The sequence below is a fragment of the Larus michahellis genome, chromosome 2 (assembly GCF_964199755.1).
Source record: "Larus michahellis chromosome 2, bLarMic1.1, whole genome shotgun sequence".
In the NCBI taxonomy this organism is placed as follows: Eukaryota; Metazoa; Chordata; class Aves; order Charadriiformes; family Laridae; genus Larus; species Larus michahellis.
This window is the reverse complement of record NC_133897.1, coordinates 99,590,495-99,618,352: the sequence shown is the minus strand read 5'-3', so window position 1 is coordinate 99,618,352 and position 27,858 is coordinate 99,590,495. Positions and strand designations below refer to the sequence as shown.

The window sequence follows — 27,858 nt, the reverse complement described above, 5'->3', positions numbered from 1 at the left end:
GTGTTTCATACGTCTTTAAAAATATCACAATAACGCAGAATAAGCTAATGCCTTCTTCCCATCGTCTGGAAATCGCCGTTGGCCCGGAGGAAGCGGCTTTTCCTCAGGCCGGGCGGGGGCGGGCACTCACGCCGCCGCCGCGCAGGCGCCGCCCGCCCTCGGAGGCGGTTCTCCCGCCGCTGCCTGCCCCTGGCCGGGCCCCCGCAACCGATTGGAGCGGCGAAGCCTCCGCCATGATGGACGCCCCTACCGTCCTGACGCCCGTCCGGGGCGGTCCCGTTCTCCCTCCCCTCCCCTCCCGGCGGCCGCCCCCCGGCGGTGCTCCCCCGCCGCCCTCACCATGCACCGCTCACTCCGCGCCTGCCGCCGGCTGGGCAGCTCCGCCGGCCTCTTCGCCCGCCCGCCGCTCCCCTGCGCCGTCGCCCGCTGGGGCCCGCCGCTGCGCGCCGCAATGGTGAGCAACCTGGGCGGGGGGGACGGGGACGGCGGTGACCTCTAACTGCCACTGCCGCCCTGGCTCCTCCCACTGCGCCCCCCGTCGCGACCGGCCGGGGAGGGAGCGGGGGGTGGGCGCGCCGCTGCCTGAGGGAACGGCGGCCGCCGGTAGCGCCGGGGCTTCGGCCCGCTGTGTGCCGCCCTGGGGAGGGCGCAGGGAAGACGTTGCCGCCATCCCCGGCCCCGCTTGGCGCCGCCGTTGCCCTCTTCTGTCCGCCGGGGAGACCGCGGGGCCTGCTCCCCGCCCGGCCGCCGCCGCGCAGGCCGCGGGGCCTGCTCCCCTCCCGGCAGCAGCCGGGTTTTCAGCCCCGGTTTGTCCGGGTGCGGCCCCGGGGGTGAGGTGTACGGCGGTCAGGGAGCGGTCTGAGCATGGCCGGGAGGGGAGGCGAGGTAAGGCGGCATCAGCCCCGTGCCCAGCGGAGGTGGCGAGTGCAGGAGCTGCCGTGACAGACCTGCGGAGGCTGCCTCCACAGAAGCGTCAGGGCCTTTCTTGGAGCTGTTGAGGAAGTGACAGGAAGAACCCACGACAATTTATTGTCGTTTAGACAATTATTCTCTCACCTGAAGACCCCCCCTCCCCACCGGGGAAGGGGAATCGGGAAGAACAAGGAAACCTGAGGGTTGAAATGTGAACAGGTTGAATAGAATAAGACTAATTAACTAATGTTAATAATACTGAAGAATCAGTATTGATCCCAATAACAATATAAAATATACCAGGATTACACTCAGCCAGTTATTCCAGTAGGAAGCTGTGCACTGCCAGCAGTGGACAGCAAATGTTGGACGCCGCTATGGTTTCGGGAGGAAGGGAAGGGCTCAGGGGTCTGGCACTGGGGCAAGGAGTTCTCAGGATGGCAGCCATCATAGAAGAGAGAAACTCCTCAGCAAACTTTCTCATTTATACAAAATTGATGTTCATGGCATGAAATAATCCTGTTGGCCAGCTTGGGTCAAGTGCCCAGGTCTTGCTCCTTGTCCCCGCACCTGGCAAGGCTCGAAAACACTGAGACCTTAAAGCCCACATACCATAGCTGGCTATAAAGTAAATATTTTTACAGATTCAGACCCTGAAGTCTTCTAAAAATACAGTTTTCCCTAGCATTAGAAGTCACCTTACTGAGAAGTAAAATTACTGAAAGAGAAATGAATCCTGCGTTGCTCAAACCAGGACAGGTACACATAAGTAAAAGCGGTACCCTCACAGAAATGGGGCTATATGGAAAACCTCTGGGGCTGCTTGAAAACTGGGGAGCTTTCAGCTGAGAACTGCCTGTGACTTCTAGCGGGCACCCCCAGCGATTGCTCAGGTGTAGTCAGTTGACTGCCGGGCTGAAGCGTGAGCGGGGCTTGTTTGTTGCATGCAGCTCAATGTAGAAATGAAAATGCTGTTTGAATAAGGAACTCTGAATCTCGGTATTATCAGCTAGGGCCTTGCATGGAAATCTTAGTCTTGGGTGCACCTCTGCAAGTTCACTCCTTAAAACAAGCAGGTAACTTGAGCGCGTTGGAAGAATTCCAGCAGAAAGTGGGACGTTTAGGGTTTGGTTAAATAATAAATTAACTTTGTTACTTAGTTTACTAAAATAGCTCATAAGTTTAACTAGAACATTAGTTCCCAGTCTGTGATATTTATTATGGTATAGAAAATATCATTGATAAACAAGCTTCCAAATGAGTGAATAAACTGCATGGTGAACGGAGCGTACCTGTGTAAGAAAACCTGTTTCAGAGCAGACTATGTAACTCATAAACCATTGGCCTGCCAGACGGTTCCCTATTTTATATTGCTGTTTGCCATCATCCAAGAAAAACATTACAGCTCATGGGCTTCATTTACTTGCTGAAGACGCAGTATTTATGAAAGGCTGCAGTCTTACATGAAATATATATATGTTTTGTTTGCTGGTCAGAAATATGACCTGTCCTTTAACTGGACATTATTAATCGCTGGGGTTTAAATAACAGCAGAAGTTATAGCAAAATGTCCCTCAGCGCATTTGGGATTTCAAGGAGCCCTTGAATTCTTACAGGAAAACTTCGTATGTTTTTATTTCCAACAGGACAGCTAAAAATGTACCAACAAGTATTTAAATTAAAAAAACCCCACACCACTACTTTTTGATGTTTGCAGAGATTTTTCAGCAGTGAGAGTTGTGTTTTCGAACACCTCGTGTAGACACAACCAAATATGCATGTTCTACAGTATGACTATTGTGTTGCCTTAATTTCGAGATAAATTGCACAAGATGTTCTAAATGGAATAGTGTTCTTTCCTTCTTCGGCTGAACGTTGTAAAATATTAGGGTTTGGTTTCTAAAGAGGAAATTTCAGAATTCGTGACTCATTTGATATTATAAAGGAGAGATGACCCTTAAAAATGGAAACATTCATCTGTTAAAGGAGAGTAGTTGATCACAAATTTAATTTTCTGCTGGCCTTTAAAGATCGGTTTTAACATGCTAAAAGTGATGATCCTTTGAATTGAAATACTTATATCCAAAAAGTTGCTGCGTACTTAAATCAGCATGTAATTTTCCATGGGAAACGTGATTGCAGCAGTTCTGCCATTTGAATATCTCCAGCGCGTTATGGTGCAATCGGTTCTCGCTGATTAGTTCCCTGCAACAAGGCAAAGGTACAGTTATGTTTGCCTGATTGTGTCAGCTTTGGACCATGGGTTCTTAGGATTCGGGGGGGGACAGAGCACACCTTGTCAGGCCTCTATAAAAATAAAATAAAATAAATACTGGTTTTGTAAAGGTGAGGAGTAATAGTTCTGAGCTGAGACTCGCTGTAGCTGTGATAGACGCTAAGTGAGCACAAGCCAGGGAGTTTTCCTTGGCTTGTGGCAGTTGCTAGGTCTCCTTTTGGCTTCTCCTGTGGCCCACTGGTGTGGGAGTAGAGGGTTGACACGAGTGAGCTAATGTTGTACGGTTTTACAGCAGGCTCCGTAGGGCAGAGAGTGACTGCAGAAACCGCTTAAGATATGGGAACTGGGGCATAAAGCCACTCAAGAGGGTGAATTCCATCTGAGGACTGGGAGAAGCATGTTTTTTTACATTGAAATTCAGACAGTGCATTCAGCAGGCTGCTACGTTAGTCTGAAGGTAGTGATGAAGTTAGTTTCGTTACTTTAATATGTATGAAAAAAAATCACACTGCTTTTTTTCCTAATGTTACTTGTTACTCTGTTAATCGGCAAATGACATTCTGCTTAAAGCAGTTTACCCTCTTAACTTCACTGGAGTTTGTGAATGTGTGTAATGTGGAATTGGCTAGGAGAGTAATTTTTTTTTTAATAAGAGGATTTATTTGTTAAATGACACTTGTACGAGGAGGTACTGATCCTATTTATCTTTGTTTCATCATTGTTGACATTGGAATTATGTAAGTTTGAGGAATCAGTTGTGCAACCGATAGCTTTTTTTGTCTAAAAGGTTACAGGTAGTTTAACTTTTTTATATGGTTTGAGCGTGCATACTTTTGGTGATTGAACCACTGACAGTATCAAGAGCTGGATTTGGAACTGAACTGGTTCTGCTTGTCTAGCTCTAGGAAAAGCTTGACGTTGTCTGCTTACGCAAGGTGTACAGATAGCAAAAGCAGGGATTTCAGAGACCGCACATCAATGATATCTACTGTTGGAATATTAGTATGTGCACACGTACAGTAACACCCCCAACCGTCCCCATTGAACGTTGTTGGTAGTAAGATACTAAATAAGTGCTGACTATGGTCTGTTTCTTGTTAGCATGTAAACGAATGCTAAGTGATTAAAATAGGATAAAGAAGATTAAAGGACATAGGAACAGCATACTTGTCCACTCTAAGCTTTATATCCTTCTGGGGTCAGTGTCTGGGAGAGCATCAGCCAAAAGACAAGGTGTGGGGAGCAGGACAGCTAGAGCTAACCCTTGCTGTTTGTGGGCAGGGCTGCAGTTCCTTTTTGGTCACATGCACGACCTACTCTGCAAAAGTGCTCTAAGTGATCAGGGCTGGTGTCTCTGGTACACAGCTGCTGAAGTACCTGATGGCAGAGCATCTTCACCTGGCTGGGAATGCTGCTTAGGACAGTGAAAAGGCTGGAGCATCCCCACAACGCCAGTGCCGCCTGCGGCTTGCCATCCATGGTGATGCAGACCTGGACAGGCTGCTGTAGAAAGTCAGTGTTGCTGGAGGGGGTGTTCTACCCAGAGGTGCTCCTGTCCATGAAGACCGAGACCCACCAAGTAAGGAGCATGTAAAAGGGACCAAGAAAAGAGAGGAACAGTCTGACTTCAGAAGTGGACACCTAGGGGAGAGTAAGAACTGTGCAAACATATATGATGCTTCCCTCTTATTCTGACCCAGACTCTTCATTCTCACATCAGAGGATTTCCTCAGTTTGTAGTTTGTATAATAACCCAGTTCAGATCTTTCTTCCAAGTCCTTATCTCGCTTTGCCTGATCTCTTGCGGACTTCTTGCATCTGTAGCATCAGCTGTCAAGGAGTTTCGTCAGTCTGCTACTTGTGTGAAGCGCTGCTACCTTTTCCTTTCTTTGAACCTGACTCCTGCTAGTCTCATGTTAAGGCTTGTGGTTTTTGTATTGGAAGAGACAGTCAGCAGCTAATGCCAATTGCCATTCTACTGATGCTTTTATTGACCTCAGTTTTCCTTCAGGTTGTCTCTTTTCTGAATGAAAAGGTCAGTTGTCTTTAAGAAAACTGTTCCCTACCTTTCATTAGCCTTATTGCCTTTCTTTGAACTGTTTCCAGTAATACACTTCTTGGGATGACAGATCCAAATCTGAAAAAAGACTTCAGAGTCTAGATGAACCATGGTGGCACTGCGATGTTTCTTCCCTTATCCTCTGCTTTTCTTAATAGTTTCTAACATTTGCTTTTCTTGTTTCACTGCGCTGCAACACTGACTTGATGCTCTGATAGAGCTATCCCAAGGACTCACCCCTCACAGTTAAGTCAAAGCCCGGCACTATATACAGCCTATGTATGGAGCTGGGATTGTTTTACTCCATCTATGATTAAGAATTCAAAAAGACTTCTTCCCCTTCCTGATGACTGTTCAAGAAGGTAATCTCCTCGTCTGGGGAAGGATGAACACCTTTCTCACAGAAAATTGGGACTTTGCTGACCAAGGCACGGGGAGAAGCAGAGTAAACTGCTCTTGCTTCCTGTCCAGTCCCATAGTCTTTGTAGAGCTGCATGAGGATGTGATTGCATCATCACAAATGAATGGGCCGTTTCACAAAAAGTGAAAAATTACTTTTTAGTTGGTGTATGTCAGCTAAAATTAATTTACCTCTGACTGTGTTAGATAATAATGCATGCTAGGTATACATGACAAAGAAATACTGCCTTACAGAAATATTGCACAAAATATACCTAGATGCGGTTTCTTAGTGTTGCACAGTTGGGCAACTGTGTTCCTGGTTTATTAGGCTCAAGAAGATAATTAATTGTCAGTAACTTGGTACTGGATTAATCAGTTGCTGCCTTCCAGTATTTTTCTTCTGTCCCGTGTGCAGGTGGATTTCAAACAGGGATTGTGTTACATGTCTGTTGCCTGAGCGGATGCCACCTGAATTCTTAGCATGCTAGTTCTTCCGTTTGGTTTTAACAAAACACCAGTCCTGTAAATTGTAACATAAGTTACTAATTGTTCAAAAAGAAGAAACCGAGTCTTTTGTCAGGATGATGTGTTTTGTTCAGTGGGTAGCTGAGGTCTTAAGTCTGCCCGTCACCAGTGGGTCTGCTAACCTACACAATGTTAGTAGTTGTGACTTTTAGTGAGGCAGGTGCTCAAACTGGACCTTTGAAGATTTAATTAGACAAGTACTTATGACTAGCTGTGTGTCTTTGTATTGTTTTTTTCTCCTTGCACAGTTTTTCTTAGTTGTATCTGCTTTCAGAAAGTTTGTGCTGTTTACCAGTGTTTGAAATATGTTTTTTTTCCTTTTCCATAGTCCACTCAAGAGGCTTTTAGGATAGAATATGATACTTTTGGTGAACTGAAGGTCCCAAGTGACAAATACTATGGTGCCCAGACTGTAAGATCTACAATGAACTTCAAGATTGGAGGTGTTTCAGAAAGAATGCCAGTAAGTAAATTAAAGCTGTGTTAATTTATTCTCTTTAAGTATATTTTGTATGTGACAGTAAATACCTTATTCTCAGACTTTTGCTAGAAATATGAGCAACTTTGAATTTTAATTAAAGTTAGAAATTCCACTACAAGATACTGTTCTGTGCTAGAAATATTTTTGTTTCATTTAAATAAATTGAATGTTGCTTTTGAATAATTATTTTACTGCATTGCTTATTTTTTTTTAATAATAGTATGAACAGAAAACTATCTTTCGTTTTTCTAAAGACAACAGACTGAATGGAATAGTTTGTTTGCTGTAGCATTATGTAGTTTGTTATTGAAGATGTTTAGCATAGCATGAGTTGATATGAAGTTACTTCTTCACAGGTAGCTGTGCATACAGCATTAGTCTGCACGTGTTTTGTCATGCACTGGCTTTCCATGTACTGAGACATGTGTCAATTTGCTCTCAAAAAGGCTGTTTTAGAAATGGAACCAGTTCTCCTTTTCTGTTCATTTTAATGCATGTAATCTGTTCCAATACACAAAGCATACCTGGACTTAGAAAGAAAGGATGAGCTGTGTTCTGCTTTGTGGACTGCTTGGATAAATGTCACTGTTACTGGGAACTCATGTGATGTGACCTGTTTGCTCTTTGGTTTGGTTGATGGACTACTCCTGGATTTAAGTTCAGAAGAGTTTGGTTTAGAACTAGACCTGCACTATAGATTCCTAAAATGTCCTTTGGGGGGAAAAAATTATATATTTAAACTTACTCTTGTGTCTCAGGTTCAAGTTATAAGGGCTTTTGGCATATTGAAGAGAGCAGCTGCTGAAGTAAATCAAGATTATGGTCTCGACCCAAAGATTGCTAATGCTATCGTAAAAGCAGCAAATGAGGTAGGAACAAACTGTTCAAAGTACTGGAACTGTCACTACATTTTTGTTAAGCTTTTCAGAGGAAGTTTGGAGGCTGAGGGAAGACCTCTTACATTTCCCAAATTGTTACAGGAAGGCATTTATTGTTAGTAAATTTTGTTTTTTCAGGTTGAGAAATCATTTATTTAATATAATGTTTTGCTATTTTACTTCTTACATTTATAGAAATTATAGAATGTTCAAATACATTTTGATTCTTAAGTTACAAAAACAATATAATTTTTTCTCTCTATTAAGACTACTCATTACTTGAATAGTGTTGATTCCTACCAGATGGCACAGTATAAAAAAACTTAGAAGGGGAATGGAATCTCGGTTCATTCCGCTAATGTGAAATCTGACATGCCAAATAAAGTTTTTTCATTTTGCAAGTCTCCAGTCTCTTAAGCAATTGCATCTTGGTAATGTGATGACCATCTGCAATCTGAAGTTTCTCTGTTACTTGTCTGTTTCCTCTTCAGACTTAAGCTTACTAGTATATCTGTGCTTTTTAAGTATCACTTTTATAGCTAAAGAGGACATGATGTGACACAGAAAGGCATCTCCTCTTTCTCAGGATAAATGCCACCCAAGTGCACAGAGTTGTGAATGACCATTATTTGAGGTATGGTAGTACCAGGTGTGTTGCTTTGTGTAAATCAACAGATACATTTATCTAGAAGCCTTGTTTTACAGAGCTTTCTTGTTCTGAGCAGCTTCAAAGTATTTCAGTATTAGCAGAAGGCCTTATCCTCTTTATACCAGCTGTAGCACCCTAAGTCCCGAGACCCAAGAGCTCTGGAGAACTCCACTATATGTCCAGTTTCTTCTTGTGGTTTCCAGGGTTCTCCTAGTTAATAGTGGATCAGAAGATTTGATGGCTAAATGCTGCTTAGTTTAGATTCATGCGTTCTGAAAGTTGTTTGAGGCACTTTTGGTTTGTTTGAAAAAAACCCCTGCAGTGCTATCCTTCCCTTTACCTCCAAAATAATTTTCTAATAAAACTGTGAGATACAGCAAGGAATCAAGTTACTCTTGGAGGTGGGAATTTTTCCCCTGTATAACATGGGAAATATGTAAGATCCTTTCCTGAAGAGCATGATTCCAGAAGGACTGATGTGTCCTGTTAATCTGGAGATAGTTATGTACCTTCAGAGTTGTGACAAACGATCCTTTGCTTTGCATTCTTGACTTTTCTGAGTCTAATAGGCATGGGGGTAATACTTCTGAGCACAGATTTTGATACTATCACAAACACACACATAGAAAAATCACTAAATGCATATAAGGTTCAGTAGGCTCCAGAAAATCTAGATCAAACAGGAGAGTATTTGTACCTGTTGTTCTGTTTTGACTTGAGATGGTAGTTGTCATAGCCTGCTCTCGGAAGATGTAAGTTGGTATATCTATTTTTGGCTGATAAGGACCTTGTTCCCATAGGTAATCATCAAGTCAATAAATGTGACTTTTAAGTCCGTGTGATTCTCTTGTTTATATGTGTAACATATTCACTTACAGTTGAGGAACAGTAAAGACACCAGTAAAGACACCTTTTTAGGCACCTCTCAATTTAAAGCCGTGTAGGTCCAGTGCAGTATTAGGGAAAGCACACCATAGAGGAAGAAGGTGTTTGCTACCAGCAACCATCTGGCGGCTCGTTTTGTTGATGTAAAAGCTAATATCTACAGGTGTAGGAGATCTGGAACTTCCCTGTATGAAATTTATTTCTGGAGAAATTTCAGAGTCCAATTACACATATATCATGTACTGCATTTGCATGACAGCTGGCCTTTGGCAAAAACACCTCCTCTGGGGGACCATTTCCCATAAGGAATGGACTTCTGAATGCCTCTGATTCAAATTTTGTATAGTTCTGAGCAGTGTTCATGATGAAACTGTGCAGCTGTTGAGCTTGATTTCCTAGGAGAAAGCAGTGCACCCATGCTGATGAGGAGTTTGTAAACAGATAAGTGCTGACCGAAAACTTACGTTTCTGATACCCAAAGGATGATCATGATCCAAGAAGACACACAACACTGAATCAGTACCCTGAAGCACCTTAGGTTCTGTGATTGAGAAACTACTTACAATACTTTATTTCCCTGGGAGATCTTACGAAGCTGAGTGAATAACCGTGGCAGGGAGAACAAGCGTGTTCTCTAGTCCTGCCCAGGAAGATTAGAATCCAAATTGCTTTAAAATTTGGGGGCAGGGGAGATGTTTTTGGACTGATAGAATCATCTGCATTGTTTGGGAAACAGAAGATATAACCTAAAAGACCTTTTAAAAATCTTTTCTTTCTATGACTGTAGAACATGAAATCAAATTATGTATTTCTCTGTGTTTAGAATTCAGCATCTTCAAAAAGCATAGCAAAAGTTTTTTGCACTTTTAATATCTGGTATTCTGTAAAACTCTCTTAATTTTTCTGGTATAAAGTCACAACTGCTATATGTAGTTTTACAAATATAATGGAGAACATTATTTGAATTAAAGCTATAAAATTCTCAGGTTTATGCTTTTTAATTTTTTTTTTTTGTTCCAGTAGAACAACTTTTCTCTCTCTATTTCCATTATAGGTAGCTGAAGGAAAATTAAATGATCACTTTCCATTGGTGGTGTGGCAAACTGGGTCTGGAACTCAAACCAATATGAACGTCAATGAAGTCATCAGCAATAGAGCCATTGAGATAATGGGGGGCAAACTGGGGAGCAAAAAACCAGTACATCCAAATGATCATGTTAACAAAAGCCAGGTTGTTATACTTGTATTATACTTCTTTTAATGTCAAAAGTATTTTTTTTAATTATGAATTCTCTTACAGCCACTGTTTTGATTAAAAAAAAAAAAAAAGGAATTTTGTGTACAGCTGTGGCAACAATTTTCCAGGTTTTTCCATTCAAATTAACTTTAAAATGTTGGTCAATGACGGTATGAGCTTTTTAGATTAAAATTTTTTAACTCATTCATGACAGATGAATTCACATGTAATGTAGTGGGCAGAGGTGGCCTGGTGACAACCACTGCTACCAAGACAGTCTTAAAGAAGTTAAATATAGATCCGGTTTCTAAAGGTTGGATACTTACAACTGTTATCTCCGTAATGCATTACATAAAGCATGTAGAAAGGATAATAAAATGGGTAAAGTCCCATCATGGGTAACTTTTCCCCAAGGATCATGGTAGACCTTTTTATTATACTTCACTCTTAATATTTCCTTCAGATTAACTGAAGTTTAAGCTACTGACTTGGTTGTATCCCTTCCTGTTCTTTTATGCTTACTTAATATCCTGGGAACTATGGATTTAATATTTTCAAAGCAACACACAGTTTTGTTTAAAAGTCACCTACAATTCCTTTAAAAGCATCCATCCATTCGTTTCCCTATCTCATAACTACTATAATAATTCTTTCCCTTTTTTTTGCCCCAGTGTTGTTGTGAACAATCTACTCAAGTTAACTTTCTGTGGGTATAGTTATAAAAAGTTGATTTTATCAATAAGGTACTGGACTGGAATTTGGAAGATTTGATTATTCCTGCAGATTGACTTGTGGAACATTCCGAAGTTGCTTACTCATAGTTTAGTTTCTTCTTGTTTATAAAATAAAGAGAATAAAGCTATACATGTACATCTTACAGCAACAAGGGTGAGAAAAACTTGTAAATAAATTTCTTGAACTTCCTTCCCAGAGTTCAAATGACACTTTCCCAACGGCGATGCATATTGCTGCTGCCCAGGAGGTTAACGAGGTGTTGTTACCTGGACTAAAGAAGCTACAGAACGCACTTGAAGCGAAATCCAAAGAGTTTTCCCAAATCATAAAAATAGGGCGCACTCATACACAAGATGCTGTTCCACTTACGCTTGGACAGGTAAAAAAAAATTAATGCATTTGTTTGGAAAATTCTTGTAAATATGTTGGAGGAAACTGAGGCAAACTTGAGGACGCCTAAATTAAGTTAGTAGTTTAAGAGAAATAATAGGAAACTGGCTGAATCTCAGTCACAATATTTTCATCTTTTTTGGAGATTACTGGATCTGGTACTCTAATAACTGCATCATAAATTTTCTTAATTTTTTTCCATGTGTGTTTTACTTCTAACAGTATGAAGATAAAAATAATTTTTAAAAGGTGTTCCCTTACTAAATAACAGGTGATATTTCTGTTACGCTGACACTGGAAGGAAGAAGGTAGTTAGTCTGTAATGGGTAAACTCATGTATATGCGTGTTTGCCAGCACGGAAAACTACTAAGTATTTTGAACAAAAATCTATTCTATATGATCACATATATGTATATATATGAGATAGCAAGTCTTTGTTACCATATTGTCAAGAATGGCTTATATTACATTAATTTGGTAATGAATTAACTTAAACTGAATTGATAAAAATCCATGTAACGTTTATGGATTTTTTCCCAGAATGCACAGGTGGGGCTTTTACTAACTAAAATTAAGTAGACAAAGACCAAGATCAATTTCTCTAATTGTACCTTGAGAACATTAGTTTAATCTGAGAGGTGATTTACCTTGGATTTAGATCCTAAGTACACAACCGAGATAAAAGGCAAGAAAAAGATGTATTGTGTATCCGTTTTTATATATTTAGGTTGGTTTTATGTGTAATTGTTTGTAGTGTGGGAGCATATGTAAACTTCTCCTCAATGAGAACATGTGAAGATTTAGCATCTGGGTAAAGTTCAGTGCCTTGGGTTTTTAAAGAAATTAATTGGTCCAATCATGTTAAAAATCTAAATAATTGTAAATGCTTATTCGTGGTTACTGTCTTTATTCCTTTATTTTGTCCTCCTTTCTTTCAAAGGAATTTAGTGGCTATGTGCAACAAATTAAATATGGCGTGGCTAGGATTGAGTCCACCATGCCAAGAGTGTATCAGCTGGCAGCTGGCGGGACTGCAGTTGGTACAGGATTAAACACAAGAATTGGCTTTGCTGAGAAAGTTGCTGCTAAAGTGGCCGAATTGACGGGTGAGGAATGCTATTTTGGAGTTACCAGTAAAGCAGTATATGTAACGTACAGTCAAATTCAAACTAAATCTTTCAGTTTCCATGCTTCTCATAAGCTCAACTTGTATTTCTGTTTTTACATGAAACTTTCTGTTAATGCCATATGTTATATTCTTATACTTAGGATTTTTCATGCAATGGATTTTTATAATTATACTCAGTAGATGGAAAGTGACTGAAATTACTATGTTTTTCTGAGCAAGGCTTTATGGAAAGGGATACAGTTTCAGGCTTCTATTCTTAGCCCAGCTATACTGCTTGTGTCTTGATCCTTGCTCCTCTGGCTCTCTTAATCTACAGTGACTTGGCACAAAAGAAGGGGAAGAAACCCTCCCGAAGCCACTACATTTTTTTCATGTGAAAGCGTAAAATTTACCTAATTTTTTTGATGCTGTTGTTATGGATCTTAGAACTTAATTTACAGAGCCATCGGGTTTTTTGATCTGTAAACCAGATCTTCCATATCACAGTATCAGTTTTTAAAATGTCCCCCAAATGAATGCGTACGTCTGTCACTTAAATTTGCTGTGACATCTGAAACTGCTCATCAATGGTATTTTTGTTTTAATGGATCTGTTATTCACTGTCTTGTAGAGGGTCAAGACTTTCTTGTACCCTGAGAGGGAAGAAGTAACTTGTCATAAGCAACAGCTGCTGAGAAATAGTACAGGCCAATAGCACCAAATGTTTTGGTGCTTGCAGAAGCAGTGGTGGTGTTTGGTAGCTCTTCCATCTTAACGCTTGTTAGGTGTACTGTATGGGCGGGTTGCGCGAGCTTAAAACAAGCAGGGCAAACTGTTGATGTGTTCTTACAGAGGAAGTTTATTGGCAAGGCCAATAGGGAAAGTTTGGAATGATCTGTGCAGCTGAGAAGGCAGCTGTGCAATTCAGAAGCCCACGCAAATTGGGTGGGATTTGGTGTTTGGCAGGAACTGCAGAACACTAGAAATTACAGGGGTTGTCCTCCTCTTGTTTGAACTGGTAACGTAAGCTCAGACCAGTAGTTTTGTGATGCAGAAGCCCAGCCCGCAGTCAGTCCTTAGGGATGTCCATTACCACTAATAAAATTCTGCTGAGACTTTTCTTCCAGGGCAAAGCCCTGAAGAAATGTTTTTCATTATGGGACCTAGCCTTAAATCTCAGGCATTTAATTAACATAAACAGAGCCGTTGCTTCCATTGTTCGTGTGCTCTTTGTGCTCTTGCTGTTGGCAGCAGTTTCAGGCATCCTCCTAAGTTTGAATCAGCTTTCACATGTTCTGTCTGGTTTGTTGTTCCCTCCCAGTGCTGATACTTGGATGCATCTTTTTTTCTTTAAGTAGCTAATTCCATTGTCATTACTTTTTGTTTATCCTAATGCCTACACTGTGCTGCAAAAATTTCTATGTTCATAAATGGGAGCGAGCATCCTGGCAACTGACAATCTAAAGAATCTGACTTGATTTAATGGAAGAAATACATGTTGGGCTAACTTGTAAGAGATTCTTGACATTCACAAAGTACTGTGGTGCAAAGCAATGCTTAGTAGGCAACAACAGTATGAAAGCTTGAAATTTGTACCTTTGTTATGGGTAGATGGGAAAATTGCATATTCTCCTATGTTTCAGTGACTTATTGTGTCTTTTGTATTTAACTTAGTCTAAGAAACATGGTTGTGAGGAAAGGTCTAGAGAAGAGAGATGACCTTATAGTGTTATTAATTTTTTTTTAAAATTATTATTTATTAATCTAATTTTGTGTTTGATTGTCTTGTCTGCAAGGAAGTGCCTCACTGTTTTATTATTTCCTGCCCTCCCTGTAGGTTTGCCTTTTGTCACTGCTCCAAATAAGTTTGAAGCTCTTGCGGCTCATGATGCTCTAGTTGAACTCAGTGGAGCTATGAACACGGTGGCGTGTAGTCTGATGAAAATAGCTAATGATATTCGTTTCCTGGGTTCTGGACCACGCTCTGGACTAGGAGAACTCATCCTGCCTGAAAATGAACCAGGAAGCAGCATCATGCCAGGTACAGCGAAAAATTGCCTGTTTCTTTTGTTTTGGACCACTAACTGTTAACAGATATTTACCAAACAAATGTCAGTAAGTCCATTATTCAACACTTCTGTCAGGTTTTATCTTCTGCCGCATTTTACAAAAATTTGTGTTGACAAAAATACTTGCTTGAACAGCTGTTTGTTGGGAAGTATTTGGTGGAGAGTAGTACCTGTAAACATATAATATCATTTTATCAATACAAGCATACTTCTCAAAACCTTCTTTTAGAATTGCAAGATCTCTACAATTTTTGTTTAAAGATGTTTCTGAAACAGGCTTTAAATGATCTAATCTATGAAGTGTAGCAATATCATGATGTAAATTGTCTTCTGTTCTTACTTCCTAGCATGATTAGTGTTATGTACTCACATATTCTCTTCTGCAATGATCCCAGTATATGGGAGGATAAGAAAGGAAGGAATAATGTTAGTAATCATTCCTTGCCTCTCTCCTGAAAAAAACATGCGTGTGTCAGTATTGTACATCCAAAACTAATCTAAGCGTATTCTTCTTGTATGATAAATTGTAAAAGAAACGGGTCATGAGCATATCTGCCTTTCAAAAAAAGCAGATAATGAATGTTCTTACTAGGATTATTTCTAGAAATGAAAGCAACCACAAAACTTTCTTGTTAGGAGGCCACTCTAATTTGTTTGGGTTTTTTTTTCTCCTGATAAAATAAACAGTGTGTATTAATTTTATTACAAATTAATTCTAACAAATTAGTAATACTTTTCTTAAATTGACTGAGATTTGGTAGTGATTTACCAGAAATGCTTACTTACACAAATAAAGACAGATTATAATCTCATGACTATTAAGAACTGTGGTAGTTAACAGCTGCTTAGCTCGTGCACATGTTATCCAGGTCTCAAAGTCTTGGTAGATTGCTAAAGCAGCTATAGCTGCTTTAAAAATCTGAGCTGAATTACTGGAATAGTACAGTGAATTTAATATAATTTATGAAGATTATTTCTTTTCTGTGGTGCACAGATCTAGATGAGTGAGTCATGTTACCTCCTACAAAAACATCTTCTGTTGATTGTGATTTGGTAAATAAGGGAAGTACTTATTTTTTTTATTTTAATTTTTTTTTTCTTTGGTAACCTTGTTCTCTTCATTCCACAACCAGGAAAAGTGAACCCCACCCAGTGTGAAGCTGTAACCATGGTGGCAGCCCAAGTTATGGGAAACCACGTTGCTGTTACTGTAGGAGGTAGCAATGGACACTTTGAACTGAACGTATTTAAGCCCATGATGGTAAGTTCATAAAGATTTAAATATCTAGGACTTCTAAAGGCATTGTTTGTGCAATCAGATAACTCAGGGAAAAAAAAAACCTCAGTGAGTATTCGGTCAATACAAGCTCCAGAGAAGCTGATAAAAATGTGACAACAAATTTTATTCTCTTGTATGGTAAGTCCTTGTTATTTTGACAGGCAACTGGCAATGTTTTTTACATGAAACTATCTTATGCAGATAAGCTTTTATCTTAAAAATGTATGCTTATCATCAGTCTAAGAGAGCAGGGAGAGAGGAACACAGAGACAAAATTTTGTCCAAAGCCAAAGATAATTCGGTATTTTAGCTCAAAATGAGCATTTTTTTCTTTAGCAGCTATCAATTACTAATTTCTGTTACTGTTGAATACTGAAGTTCAATACTGTTGAATGCTTTTGGCAAGTCAGTTATGTAAAATTGTAAATGATTAGTTCTAGATTTCAGTATTTAAAATAATGTCTGCCTTCCACAGTGGGATCAGGGTACACCAAGACACATGCTGTGTGCAAGATGTTGAAGGAATAGTATAGATGTTAGCATAGGGATGATAGTTTTAAAAGAATGAAGGTGGTTTATGAAAAAGATCCTAATATTCAATAGAAATAAAAAGAAAGTTTTAGAGGTTTTATCATCTTGTTAGAAAAAAGAGGCACAAGGGAAGCAGCCTGTCATGTTATTTTTCTACACAGCCTATACTGATTGATACTGCTTTTTTATTATGCTAGTAAGAAATTATTAAAAAAAGAAGAAATCTTATAATAAAAATAGTATTTGTCTCTTCCTTACTGTGTCTGTTCAGGGTACTGTTTTTTTCCCCTCCATCCGAACAAACTTTTTCTAATTATACAGCACCCGATTTTGACAAAATATGCTATGGAACAGCCAGCAGATGTACCTAGCAAAATACAATTTTTTATAGAAATGGACACCTCTCCAAAAAAAAGAGTGGCATGTTATAGGTTGTCAAAGTAGAGGATTAACGCCATACATTATCGTACTTCATATTTTTAGATGTCTTCTCTTGATTGGTACCTGAGGGGGGAAATGGCAATGAATCGCATGCCTTCGTGTAGTTTTTTACTCGGTTATTTGTGAACTCTTACAACAAAGTGATGATACATACTGCAGTCTTCTTAATGCAAGAGTTCTGCTGCTATTGGATGCTCCTCACAAATTCCTTTAAATAGGAGTGGCGGAGCTTACCCTGCCAAAGGAGGAGGGTGCACTGCTCACGGTGCTCCCTTTCTACAAACAACAGCCCATTGAAAAAGTGGATATTGCAGGAGGGGGTGGCACTGGTTATAAACAAATGTGCCGGGCTGTGCAGCCGTTAATATCTGAATGTAATAGTTGGTATTTCTTTCTTTTTTTTTTTTTTTTTGTTAGATTAAAAACGTTTTGAACTCTGCAAGACTCCTTGGGGATGTTTGTGTTTCTTTCACTGACAACTGCGTGGTCGGAATCCAAGCCAACACCGACAGGATCAACAAGCTGATGAGCGAATCCCTGATGTTGGTAACAGCACTTAACCCCCATATAGGTGAGTTTAAGACTCTCAAGAGCTTCTCAAAACTTTACACTGAAATATTTGGCGTTAAAACATCATTTTGCACAAGTTGTTTGTACTGTCACAACGTTTAGGAGACCAAGTCATGGCTCTGGCCAAAAAATAATTTATTTTAATGTCGCCAACTTAGTATTAGTGGAGAAAAAGATGCATCCTCCTTGCAGTTGGCCATACCTGTGTATTATAAAAATAGTACTAGATGACCTTTAAAGGTCCCTTCCAACCCAAGACATTCCATGATTCTAATTCCGATGAGAGCCGAAAAAAAAGGGAGACTGGGAGAAGCGATGACAGGTGAATCCCCACTGTCGGTGCTAGCCTGTTCGTTCTGGTTGGTTGCAGGCTACGACAAAGCAGCCAAGATTGCCAAAACGGCGCACAAGGAGGGGACGACGCTCAAAGAAGCCGCCATCAAGCTGGGGTTCCTGACGTCAGACCAGTTTGATCAGTGGGTGAAGCCTAAGGACATGTTAGGTCCTCAGTAACTCCTCTGAAAAACAAAAAAAGTGTTCTTAACATAAAAAATAAATAAAATAAAACAAATATGATATGCTTCCGTTTCACGTCTCACGCCCGTACCGGAAGGGCGCCGGGGTCCTTTAAAACGTTTCTGGGTGGTGCCTCGAGGCGGCCAATCAGAACTCGCCGCCGCGGAGGGGCGGGCGGAAGTGCGGCGCCGTGCCGCCGTGCCAATGCTTCCGCCTTCGCCACCGCCCCGCCTTGGGGGCGGCTGGTGGGGCGGGGCCGGGCCTGTTGTTGGGCTTCCGGGTCGGCGGGGATTGTTGCCGAGACCGACACCGAGACCGAGGCACCGCCGCCATGAACCGCTTCTTCGGCAAAGCGAAGCCGAAGGCGCCTCCGCCCAGCCTCACCGACTGCATCGGGACGGTGAGTACCTTCCCCGGGGCGCCGGGCCCGAAGTTGCGCTGCTTGGCCCGGCCGCCTCCTCGGGAGGGACAGGGGAGCGGCAGGGCGGCACTCCTAGCCTGGGCCGTGAGGCGGGCCCGGCCGGGCGAGGCCCTCCGTCCCCGCCGGGGCCTGGGGCCCGGGGCCCGGGCCCGCGCGGGTGGGGAGATTCGTGCGTGAGTTCCTGCGTGTCCGTGGGCCGGCCCGCACGCGGAAGTGACCCGAGGGTTGCGTGGGCTGCTTGAGGGTGGCACAGCTTGTGAGTGTGCGTGACAGGGAGCGTCTGTGTGCGTCTGAGTGTGTGTTGTGGTTTAACCCCAGCCGGCAGCTACAACCACGCAGCCACTTGCTCGCTTCCCCCCCCCCCACCCCCCTACCCCGAGTTGGGATGGGGGAGAGAACTGGAAGAGTAAAAGTGAGGAAAAACTCGTGGGTTGAGATAAAGACAGTTTTAGAAATAGAGCGGGAGCTGTGCATGCAAGCAAAGCAAAACAAGGAATCCGTTCACTGCTTCCCATCGGCAGACAGGTGCTCAGCCATCTCCAGGAAGACAGGGATCCATCACACATAATGGTTACTTGGGAAGACAAATGCTGTCACTACAAACGTCCTCGCTTCCTTGTTCTTCCCCCAGCTTTATATACTTGAGCACGAGGTGATGTGGTATGGACTATCCCTTTGGTCAGTTGGGGTCAGCTGTCCAGGCTCTGTCCCCTCCCAGATTCTTGTTCACCCCCAGTCTACTCGCTGGTGGGGTGGTGTGGGGAACAGAAAAGGCCTTGACCAAAAACATCGGTGCACTACCAACACTATCCTCATTCCTAATCCCACACCAGCTGCTGGCAAGAAAGTTAACTTCATCCTAGCTGAAACCATGACATTTCACTATATATATATATATGTACGCACACACACATATATACACACACTTGAACATACATAGCTATGTGACTATGCTTTGGTACAATACGTTTGTATATATGCACACATGTATTTTAGCGTGCGTCTGTGTATCAGCGCAGCATGTGCAGGAGCATATGCTTACACTGATATGTACATTTGTATGTATATATGCCCATGCCTCTGTTTGTTTCCTGTGCATTGGAGCACATCCCATAAATGGATGCACACGATGTGCATGTTCTTCTGCCGAGTTGTGGGAAGGCAGGGACAGGCGCAAGGGAACCAAGAAGATCAGTGAAAAGTTTTAGGAAGGTTAATCTTGTCATTTCTTAGTCTTTTTTTTTTTTGGCTTCTAAGTTTGTGAATAAACTGTGGTATGTTTTTACAGCTCCTTCTGTTGTCTCGGTGGTTAACAAAGTCAGGTGAAAGGTCAGTAATGGTTGTGGTATAAATGGAGGTTAACTAAGGCTAACTAAGCATTGTCACTGGAACCTGACAACAGAAAGTTTCTGTGAAAAAACATAATTTTCCTCCCAGAAAATTTATTTTGCTACATAGTGGAGAGACTTTCTAAGTTAAATATTTAATATTTGTTAGTGCTACCCTACACAAATGTAGGGTATATATACCCGTTACTTAAGTAACGTCACTTCTGTGCTGTTTTCATTCTTAGGCACATTTCGTTGTACCTTTTTGAAAGAGTCAAATTGCTTTGTAAAATTTCTTACTGTGTTACTTCAATAGTAATTAGCCATTTAATGGCAGTTAGGAATTATTGTATTTGGTAAGCAATGATTAATGTTCATAGTTACCATTTGTTAAAAATGTAGACAACTCTTAGTCAGTAATTATACCTGTGTTTTGGGTGTTCTTACCTGTGTGTGCAGAAGTGGTGTGACCAAACCCAGTAAGATCAGCACACAACACGCGTATTTTTCTGTGGTAAGAGAATGAGCATCACCTTAGGATATCTAAACAATTCAAGATTTTTTTTAATTTAAAGAGCGGCTTGGGTGGTATCTCTAATCTGAAGTGTTTGCAGAATCCCAGGAAACACTTCTCCATACTTTTTTTTTTTGATGGGTGGTTGCTACGGAGTTTGCCGGCTGGCTGTGTGACGCCCTCCTGCCTCCCCACTTGCTCCCCATGGGAATGCTCCCACTCTCCCTGGCAGTTTGTGCCCGCTCCCTTGCTGTGCCTGCCTCGACATTGCACTAAGTGCCAGACTTTTTTTTTCCTTGCTGGCTGAGCACAGTCAGATGACTCAAAGCTGTCATGAGGAAGGATGCATCAGGAACTGTGGGATTGTCAGTATTGGTTTTACTTTTTCTTCTTTGAATAAACACTCCAAATTTATGGGTTTTTTTCAGAGTAGTAAGTAGGAAACATAGGAACAAAAGGCTAATAGTTTACAAAAGGTTAATAGTGGCAACAGTGTTAAAATTGAGTCTTGTGCATGATATTTTTTTTTTTTAATTGAAATAAGCTGCAATTTTGTTTAATAAGGATTTGGGATACCGTGGTCGCTTTCTTCTGTTTAGCAATGAAATGCACCTCAGTATGCCTTATTTGTGAATAACAGAAAGCAGCTCTTCAAGTTTTAATACACAATCTAGTTTTCTTTTGGATAAACTAGATCTGTTCTCCCCTCTTCCATCCATTCTCATTTTTAAAAACTGTGACCTGTATAATGTGTGTGTGAAATTTTTATGTAGTTAATCAATGTAGGAGGACCTGTCTCTGTTTCCTGCTAGTACTGCCTAAGAGAATCATTATATAAATAAACCAAGTAATGGGTTTTCCCCTGTGAAGGAGTCTGGTGAAAGATCTTGACTGAGGTGAAATATTTGACAGAATAGAAAGCTTAATACTTTTTTTTTTTTTTTTTTATCAATGCCAGCTGTGCCCAGGCACTTCAGTGTCTTGTGTGGAGTGTTCATATCAAATGTTCTGCCCAAGATGCCTCTGGCAAATGCATGTTGCTGGCACAGAGCGGAGATTTAAAAGGGTCATTGAGACACCAAAATGAAAATATGCATAATTATACATGTTTAGCCACACTATTAGCAAGTCAGAATTGTAAATTTGCACTGATTGGTCTCACGCTATAATTGGGATGTAATGATATTCTAATCCCTAGAGATCCCTTCTCATTCCCTTGGAATGAGAAGTTAATAAGCTTTATTTTGTTGTTTCCGGAGAAATGCTGTGATAATCAGTTCATGTTAAGGAGGCTTTCTTTGTTTTTTTTATGAATTTGTGTATGCTGTTAGAATGATCTATACCCGTGTTGGTCTATGTAATTATCTTCTTTAACCCCCTCTTGCAGTAGGGTTAAAATCTTCCCATAATGACAGCTCTGTGATATGCTTTGTGCCACGGCTGTTAGGATTGACTGCTGGCGGTCTCTTACTGAGTTATGCAGCTACTATTGGGATTTGGAGCAGTAAGAATTCAGAGTAGCTACCAGGGGGAACAGCCATGTCTTGGCTGCCTTTGTTGGAAGTGATGGGAAAAGTGCGTCTCTGACAAAGAAGTTAGGCACCTTTGAAAAAAATGGTCATTAAGTTTGGGCTTCTTGAACGTCACCAGTAATCTAGGTATCATTCTGAAGGATTAATGGTTCTCTACCCACCAAAAATAAACCTCTAGCCTTGCTGAACACATCCCTGTCCCTTTTGCATTGCTCCTTTATCTGTACACCTATGTTTTTATTTTTCCCTTCTGAGTTAGTCCCTGGCACTGTATGTTATCAGAAATTCCCGAATAGAGACCGTGACTTGAGTGGGTGTGCAAAAAAGCATCTCAAAATGATAAGAATGTGTTACAATGGCAGAGCTTCCTGCAACCTCGGAGTAGTTCTTGTGCTCCTTGTAGAAGGAATTTCACTTGTTTCTGGTTTTGGATCCTCTACAAACTTTCAGCTGTCTATAAAACATACTGAGTGAAGAAACAATTCACTTAGAAGCATAACAAAACCAAGGCTGTTCTTTTATTGTCTGATACCTGAATAAAATTTAATGTTTTTCTGTTTGTTTTCTCTATTGTGTATAAAAGGTGGATAGCAGAGCTGAGTCAATTGACAAGAAAATTGCTAGGCTCGATGCAGAGCTAGTGAAGTATAAGGATCAAATGAAGAAGATGAGAGAGGGGCCTGCAAAGGTAAGAATCGTCTGTGGGATTTAAGCATGAGAGGATGTGACTCACGCTTCTTGTCGTGTGGTAGCCGGTGAAGTGATGTAGCCGGTTCATCAGGTTCTTAGAATTGCATCTTGCCTTACTGATCCTGGAGGATTATTTTAATTCTGAAGCATCTCTTAGACATGTCTCTTTGAACTGTGTTTTTATTGGGTTTTATTTCTTCCAAAGTGTAATGTAGTTCCCCAGTCAGAAGTAACTTACTTTTTTCCCTTCTTCTGTTACATGAATTAAGTCTGGTAGAGAGGCCGTTTGTTTCACCCACCAAAATAAAAAAAGTCTCCACTATGCAGAAAAGGGAGTAGGAAAACCCATTTTTGAAAGGGGTTGAACATATAATATAAAAAAGTATCTAATAATAAACATCTCTAATTTTTATTTAATAGGCATATTTAGTACAAACAGTATAGTTAAAATACTGTTGTCAGTCTTATTTGATGCTGACCATTAAAACGTGTTCATGAAAGATGGTTCTGATAGACTAAGTCTGACTTTGTATTCTGCTTATCAAAAAAAAATATTCAAAAGCCAGAAACTTTGAAAGTATTTACTTTTAGAAGCTTTACATACAAACCTATTAGGTGAACCATTAGTGCAGGACAAACACTGAATGTGACTATTGTTAAACTCTTTGCATTAGTAACTGAGGAATCTTTTGGAAAACTTGAATGTGATACATTAGATTTAAGCAGTATAATCCAGAGTAAAGTCAGATACCTTTCCTAATGTAATAATATTGTGTCTTTCAGAATACAGTAAAGCAGAAAGCACTGAGAGTGTTGAAGCAGAAGCGAATGTAAGTACGCGTAAATCTTTTTATCAGTTTGGGATTAATGAAATCCTGTTTTCTCTAAGGGGGGTGGCACGCTTTCATTTCTCTTTCTAGTACTCTTGCTTCTGAGCGTTCTTAAAAGAAAAATGCTGAACGAGCTAGTCAGCCTTTCAGAAGCATCTCCTTACAAATTGTGCATCAGCATATTTGTGCCTTATTTGTATGTGAGTGTATAAATTTGGACTGGGACAAGCTGACCTAAATCTGCTCGTTACTAAAGCTATGCTTGGCTCCTGAACTTTCTGAGAGAGTATGTGCCTCGTTTTATATCATTAATTGACTACTATAAATTGTGTAGTTCATGATCTCGTTCTGGCTTACTGGAAATTTACCTGTTCTTTGTGGACACCTTTTAAGACTTGAACAAATGTAGTGCAGGTAATTGTGTCTATGCAAAAACCCAGAATGGATATGATAGCTGATCCTGTGGTCCAGACTGGCCTAGTGTGCTGTCTTGAAAAGTGTCCAGCAACAAATGCAAAGGAAAGAATGTCAGAAAGTGGCACGTGTTCAAGGGTGCTTCACTGGAATGTCTTACAGTCCCCGAACTGCACATCTCTTAGGTGCTATCTGAGCCAAAGCTTGTGTTGTCTTGCATTTCATATCCCTCAGAGGAACTGCACTTATACAGACTTGATTAATTACTTGTTAAGTATTTGTGAACACTTGTAATGCAAAATATCATATGGTAAGTAGTGCTATAGTTTAGTTAGATGTTGTGAGAACTGCTTTGTTTTGGTCTTTTTTTTCCTTGTTTATTTGTTTATTTTTTACTCTGCTGCCTGCTAAACTTACTTGATAGTTGTTTCCCTATTTACAGTCACTGGGCCCCTCATAATAGGCTGTCATCATATCCCTCAGTCATCCCTCTCCCATCTTGTTAAACGGTAATATATTCATTCCTTGTCCAGAAGCTGTTTTGTATTTGGATCATCCTTGTCTCACAGACCTACTGCCTTGGATGTTTGAAGAAGGAATTATTGTTCATGTTTATGCTTTCATTTTTATGTTCAACCTGATCTATTTTACATTCTTGATTGGATACAAATTTAGCTTTTAGGAGGAAGATTTTGTGATTTTTTTTTTTTATTATTTTTTTTTAAGTCTCCCTTTTCTTTTTGGTTAACTGTAACAGTTTCCTTTTTCTACCCTGCCTCCTCCTCTCCCCGCTCCCTGCCCTGCAAAGCTCCAGTGCAGAGCCACTGTGGTTTGGATAACCTGCATCTCTTCCATTCTGCTTACAGCATTAGTAAGCAATGGCATGCATAAAAACCTTTGCTATATCCTTACCTACCGTGTAAGCCTTTACGAACATGGTATCGCCATCAGTTAAAACAGAACGTTAGTTATGGAGTAGCTTTGTCAACTTTAGATACATAGAAATGCATAATGGCCAGATTTTTATTACGGTACTTATTCTGATGTGATTCTTTATAATAATTTAAAAAAAAAACCAAAAAACAACTCTCTATCTTCAGACTACTGCTGCTGTTTTTTTCCATTTTTTAAAAAATTAAGACTTTTTGTGGCAATAGAGAGTGGTGTTTTAAAGCCAATATTTGCATTGTTTTTAACAGGTATGAACAACAGCGGGATAATCTGTCACAGCAGTCTTTTAATATGGAACAAGCTAATTACACTATTCAGGCACTGAAGGATACAAAGACAACGGTACGAGTATAATAATCTCACACTTGTTTAATTTGTGTATGCTACATCAGATACAAGCATGTTTTACTCTATTCTAGGTTGATGCAATGAAACTGGGAGTGAAAGAAATGAAGAAAGCTTACAAGCAAGTCAAAATTGATCAAATTGAGGTGAGCTTCTATAGTTTAAATTACTAAAGAACAGAAATAACGTACTGAAATAGTGACAAGTGGACTGTGTAACTTAAAGGTAAGCTGACCGGTTTAGTGCACATGAGTTTGCCTCCCTTTTTTATGGGACCACCATCATAAGTGCTTCCTGATTTCTGTGGTACTACGCAATCAGTTGTTGGCCTTACCGCACTGATTGTTGTTTCCTTGCTGGGCTAATCTTTAATCTCTCCCTTCCTTTCCTCAGCACTTCAGCATAAATGTTGGTGAATACTTCCCGCTATGGCTTTTTTCTGCTCCTCCTCCTTCCCCTTCCCCCCTCATTGTTGCTGGTCTTATGTGCACATTAGTCCTTTGCTCCCCTAGCTCATGGTAGTGCCATATTAAAACAAAAAGTCCAAACAAGAAAATTAATTTCAAGAAGTCTGCAAGGCCTGGCCCTGTCTTCAGAGATTGCGGTTTAAATACATAAGATCTTTAAATATAATTTAAAATATGCTGCACTTAAACTCTTATTAAATGCCAGTGCTGAATTTCTTTAAGTTCTCTTGCCTATACTGTTTTTATATATGGCCTGCATTGTAAATCTTCAGGCAAGTATTATCTCCTTACCTATACCAAAGTACAGTGCCAATAGGTCTGTTAAAAGTATCTTTGAAATTTTGCTGTAGCACAACTCAGGCTAGTGCTTATCCTCCAGACAGTAGATTTAATTTCTCTGGAGTTCATACTCTCCTCTTTTCAAGATAATGCTGAACTGTGGGTAATTTATTAGAGGCTTTTGGTTTACCCTGAAGACTAGTTAAAACAAAAAAGCAAGAAAGTTCTGCAGAGTTGTTGTTTCAAGGTTCTTCTTCTTCTACCTCATACATCTATTATAATTTTAATAGTAGTTAGGGCCACACTATAGTACTGAATGCGCGTGTCTTCACTTGTATTAATGCTGCTTCAAAAAATGGTTTACGCGTTAAAAAATGTGAGTGCCTTGTATGTTGGAATTTATTAAACTGAATTTGATTAATCTCTGATAAATTTAACTAAAACTATTAAATATGGACCAATTGAAATTGTTTCTTGCCCCAGGACATACAAGATCAGTTAGAGGATATGATGGAAGAAGCCAATGAAGTCCAGGAAGCGCTGAGTCGTAGCTATGGAACACCAGAGATTGATGAAGATGACTTGGAAGCAGGTGAACGTAAAAATCATCATACGGTCATATAGTGATTTTTAATTTAATTAGTCAAATACTTTAAGTGTGTTTTTTTTTTTAAAAAAAAAAAGTTTTAATCACTTTTTTTAAACATAAAAGCTGCATTTCCTTTGAGGGCAGTAACAAGAGTACGAGACAAACATGAGAAAGACACTAATGGAATGCTACAATGAAGGAAAAAAGGGTTCTCTCTAATGTGTGTGTGTATTCCCGACTAAAGACTAAGTAATACTAAACGAGTATGAATGTAAGCACTCAGTATGAATCCTCTTTCTCTGTTAAGAGCAACTTTTCTTTTGCCAAAAGAATTCCTTCCATAATTTTTCAGCCAACATAATTCAATTTCAGAACTGGATGCGTTAGGTGATGAGCTTTTAGCTGATGAGGACAACTCCTACTTAGATGAAGCTGCATCTGCTCCAGCAATCCCAGAGGTCACTCCTACTGACACGAAAAACAAAGTGAGTCCTTTCCTCTTTAAAAGCAAAATACGTATTTTTTTGGTTTGTTTTGTATTAATCACACTTGTGTTGGTTGCTTGATATTTGGAATCCTTAATATTTTGAACAAAACACTGTGGTTAATGTTTTATGTATTTTGGATGCTACATATGAGAGAGTGCTCTCTGAATACTGAATGCTCTTTATTATATTTTAAAGAGCTAAAATGACTTTTTTTAACTCCTGTCTAACATTTAAGCTCCTAGAATAGTTATTATTAAAAACATAAGAAAGTCTTCTGTATGTTTTCTTCTGGGCCTTCATAGTGAGGAAGAACACTGATGCTCTAATTTTGATCCCAGCTGTCACACAGTGGCAATTTACAGATACATCACTTTACGGAAATTTCAAGGAAACTTTTGTGAAATTTTCTGGCTGGTGGAGAGCTGTTAACCTGATGCAGCTTTTTCTTTCTTACAGGATGGTGTATTGGTGGATGAATTTGGATTGCCAAAGATCCCTGCAACATAAATGTTTCAAAAGCACAATGGATATAATGAACTATAAAAATCAAATTAAGAAATTTTTTTTCTTTTTTTTTTTTAAATCCTGGAGACCTTGTCCTTCCAGTGTAACCTTAATATCACTACATCCTAGAACGCAATACGAATGGCTGGTGGTGTTCTTTCGAGGAAAGCTGTTCTACTACTGACTACTACTACTATTAATGGAAAATTCAGCACAACTCCCTTCGGCGGAAGCAGCCGGTCCCGTAGCTTCCGTTTCCCGTTGTCATGGACGAAGCGATGCGTGAAGAGTAGTGGGGCTGTTGGTAGCTGAGGTTTATTTTGACTTTGTATGACGTTTCTCTTTCTTGAAACCCAGACCGCTGGTCGCCGCTTGCTCTCGGTAAAACGCCTCCTGGCTGCGGGGCTTCTTTCGTAAAAAGGATCCAGCGCCATTTTTAAACGACCGCGGTCCAGAGACTTTGATGCTCTTGTGCTTGTAACCTTTCTGAACGCTGTCATAAATAGGGTCGTCGTCAACTGTATGTATTCTGTGGAGACATAAAATCACGTAGATGAGCTCACCCGTTTCTCTGGCGTCATTAATTTGCCCCACTTCCCCCT

At 40.3% G+C, this 27,858-nt stretch overlaps 2 protein-coding genes across 2 annotated transcripts; both read left to right on the top strand.

The window, feature by feature from the left end:
- Positions 1 to 218: 218 nt before the first annotated feature.
- FH (fumarate hydratase) lies at positions 219 to 17,964 on the top strand. The gene is made up of 10 exons (XM_074576399.1): positions 219 to 454; positions 6,463 to 6,597; positions 7,374 to 7,484; positions 10,082 to 10,258; positions 11,196 to 11,378; positions 12,331 to 12,496; positions 14,336 to 14,539; positions 15,701 to 15,828; positions 17,236 to 17,389; positions 17,759 to 17,964. The coding sequence occupies exons 1-10, from the start codon at positions 341 to 343 to the stop codon at positions 17,899 to 17,901; spliced, it is 1,515 nt and encodes a 504-aa protein (XP_074432500.1). The 5' UTR covers positions 219 to 340; the 3' UTR covers positions 17,902 to 17,964.
- A 118-nt stretch (positions 17,965 to 18,082) lies between these two features.
- On the top strand, positions 18,083 to 27,818 carry CHMP5 (charged multivesicular body protein 5). The gene is made up of 8 exons (XM_074576400.1): positions 18,083 to 18,304; positions 22,283 to 22,387; positions 23,173 to 23,219; positions 24,833 to 24,926; positions 25,004 to 25,075; positions 26,159 to 26,267; positions 26,637 to 26,749; positions 27,209 to 27,818. The coding sequence occupies exons 1-8, from the start codon at positions 18,236 to 18,238 to the stop codon at positions 27,257 to 27,259; spliced, it is 660 nt and encodes a 219-aa protein (XP_074432501.1). The 5' UTR covers positions 18,083 to 18,235; the 3' UTR covers positions 27,260 to 27,818.
- Positions 27,819 to 27,858: the final 40 nt, after the last annotated feature.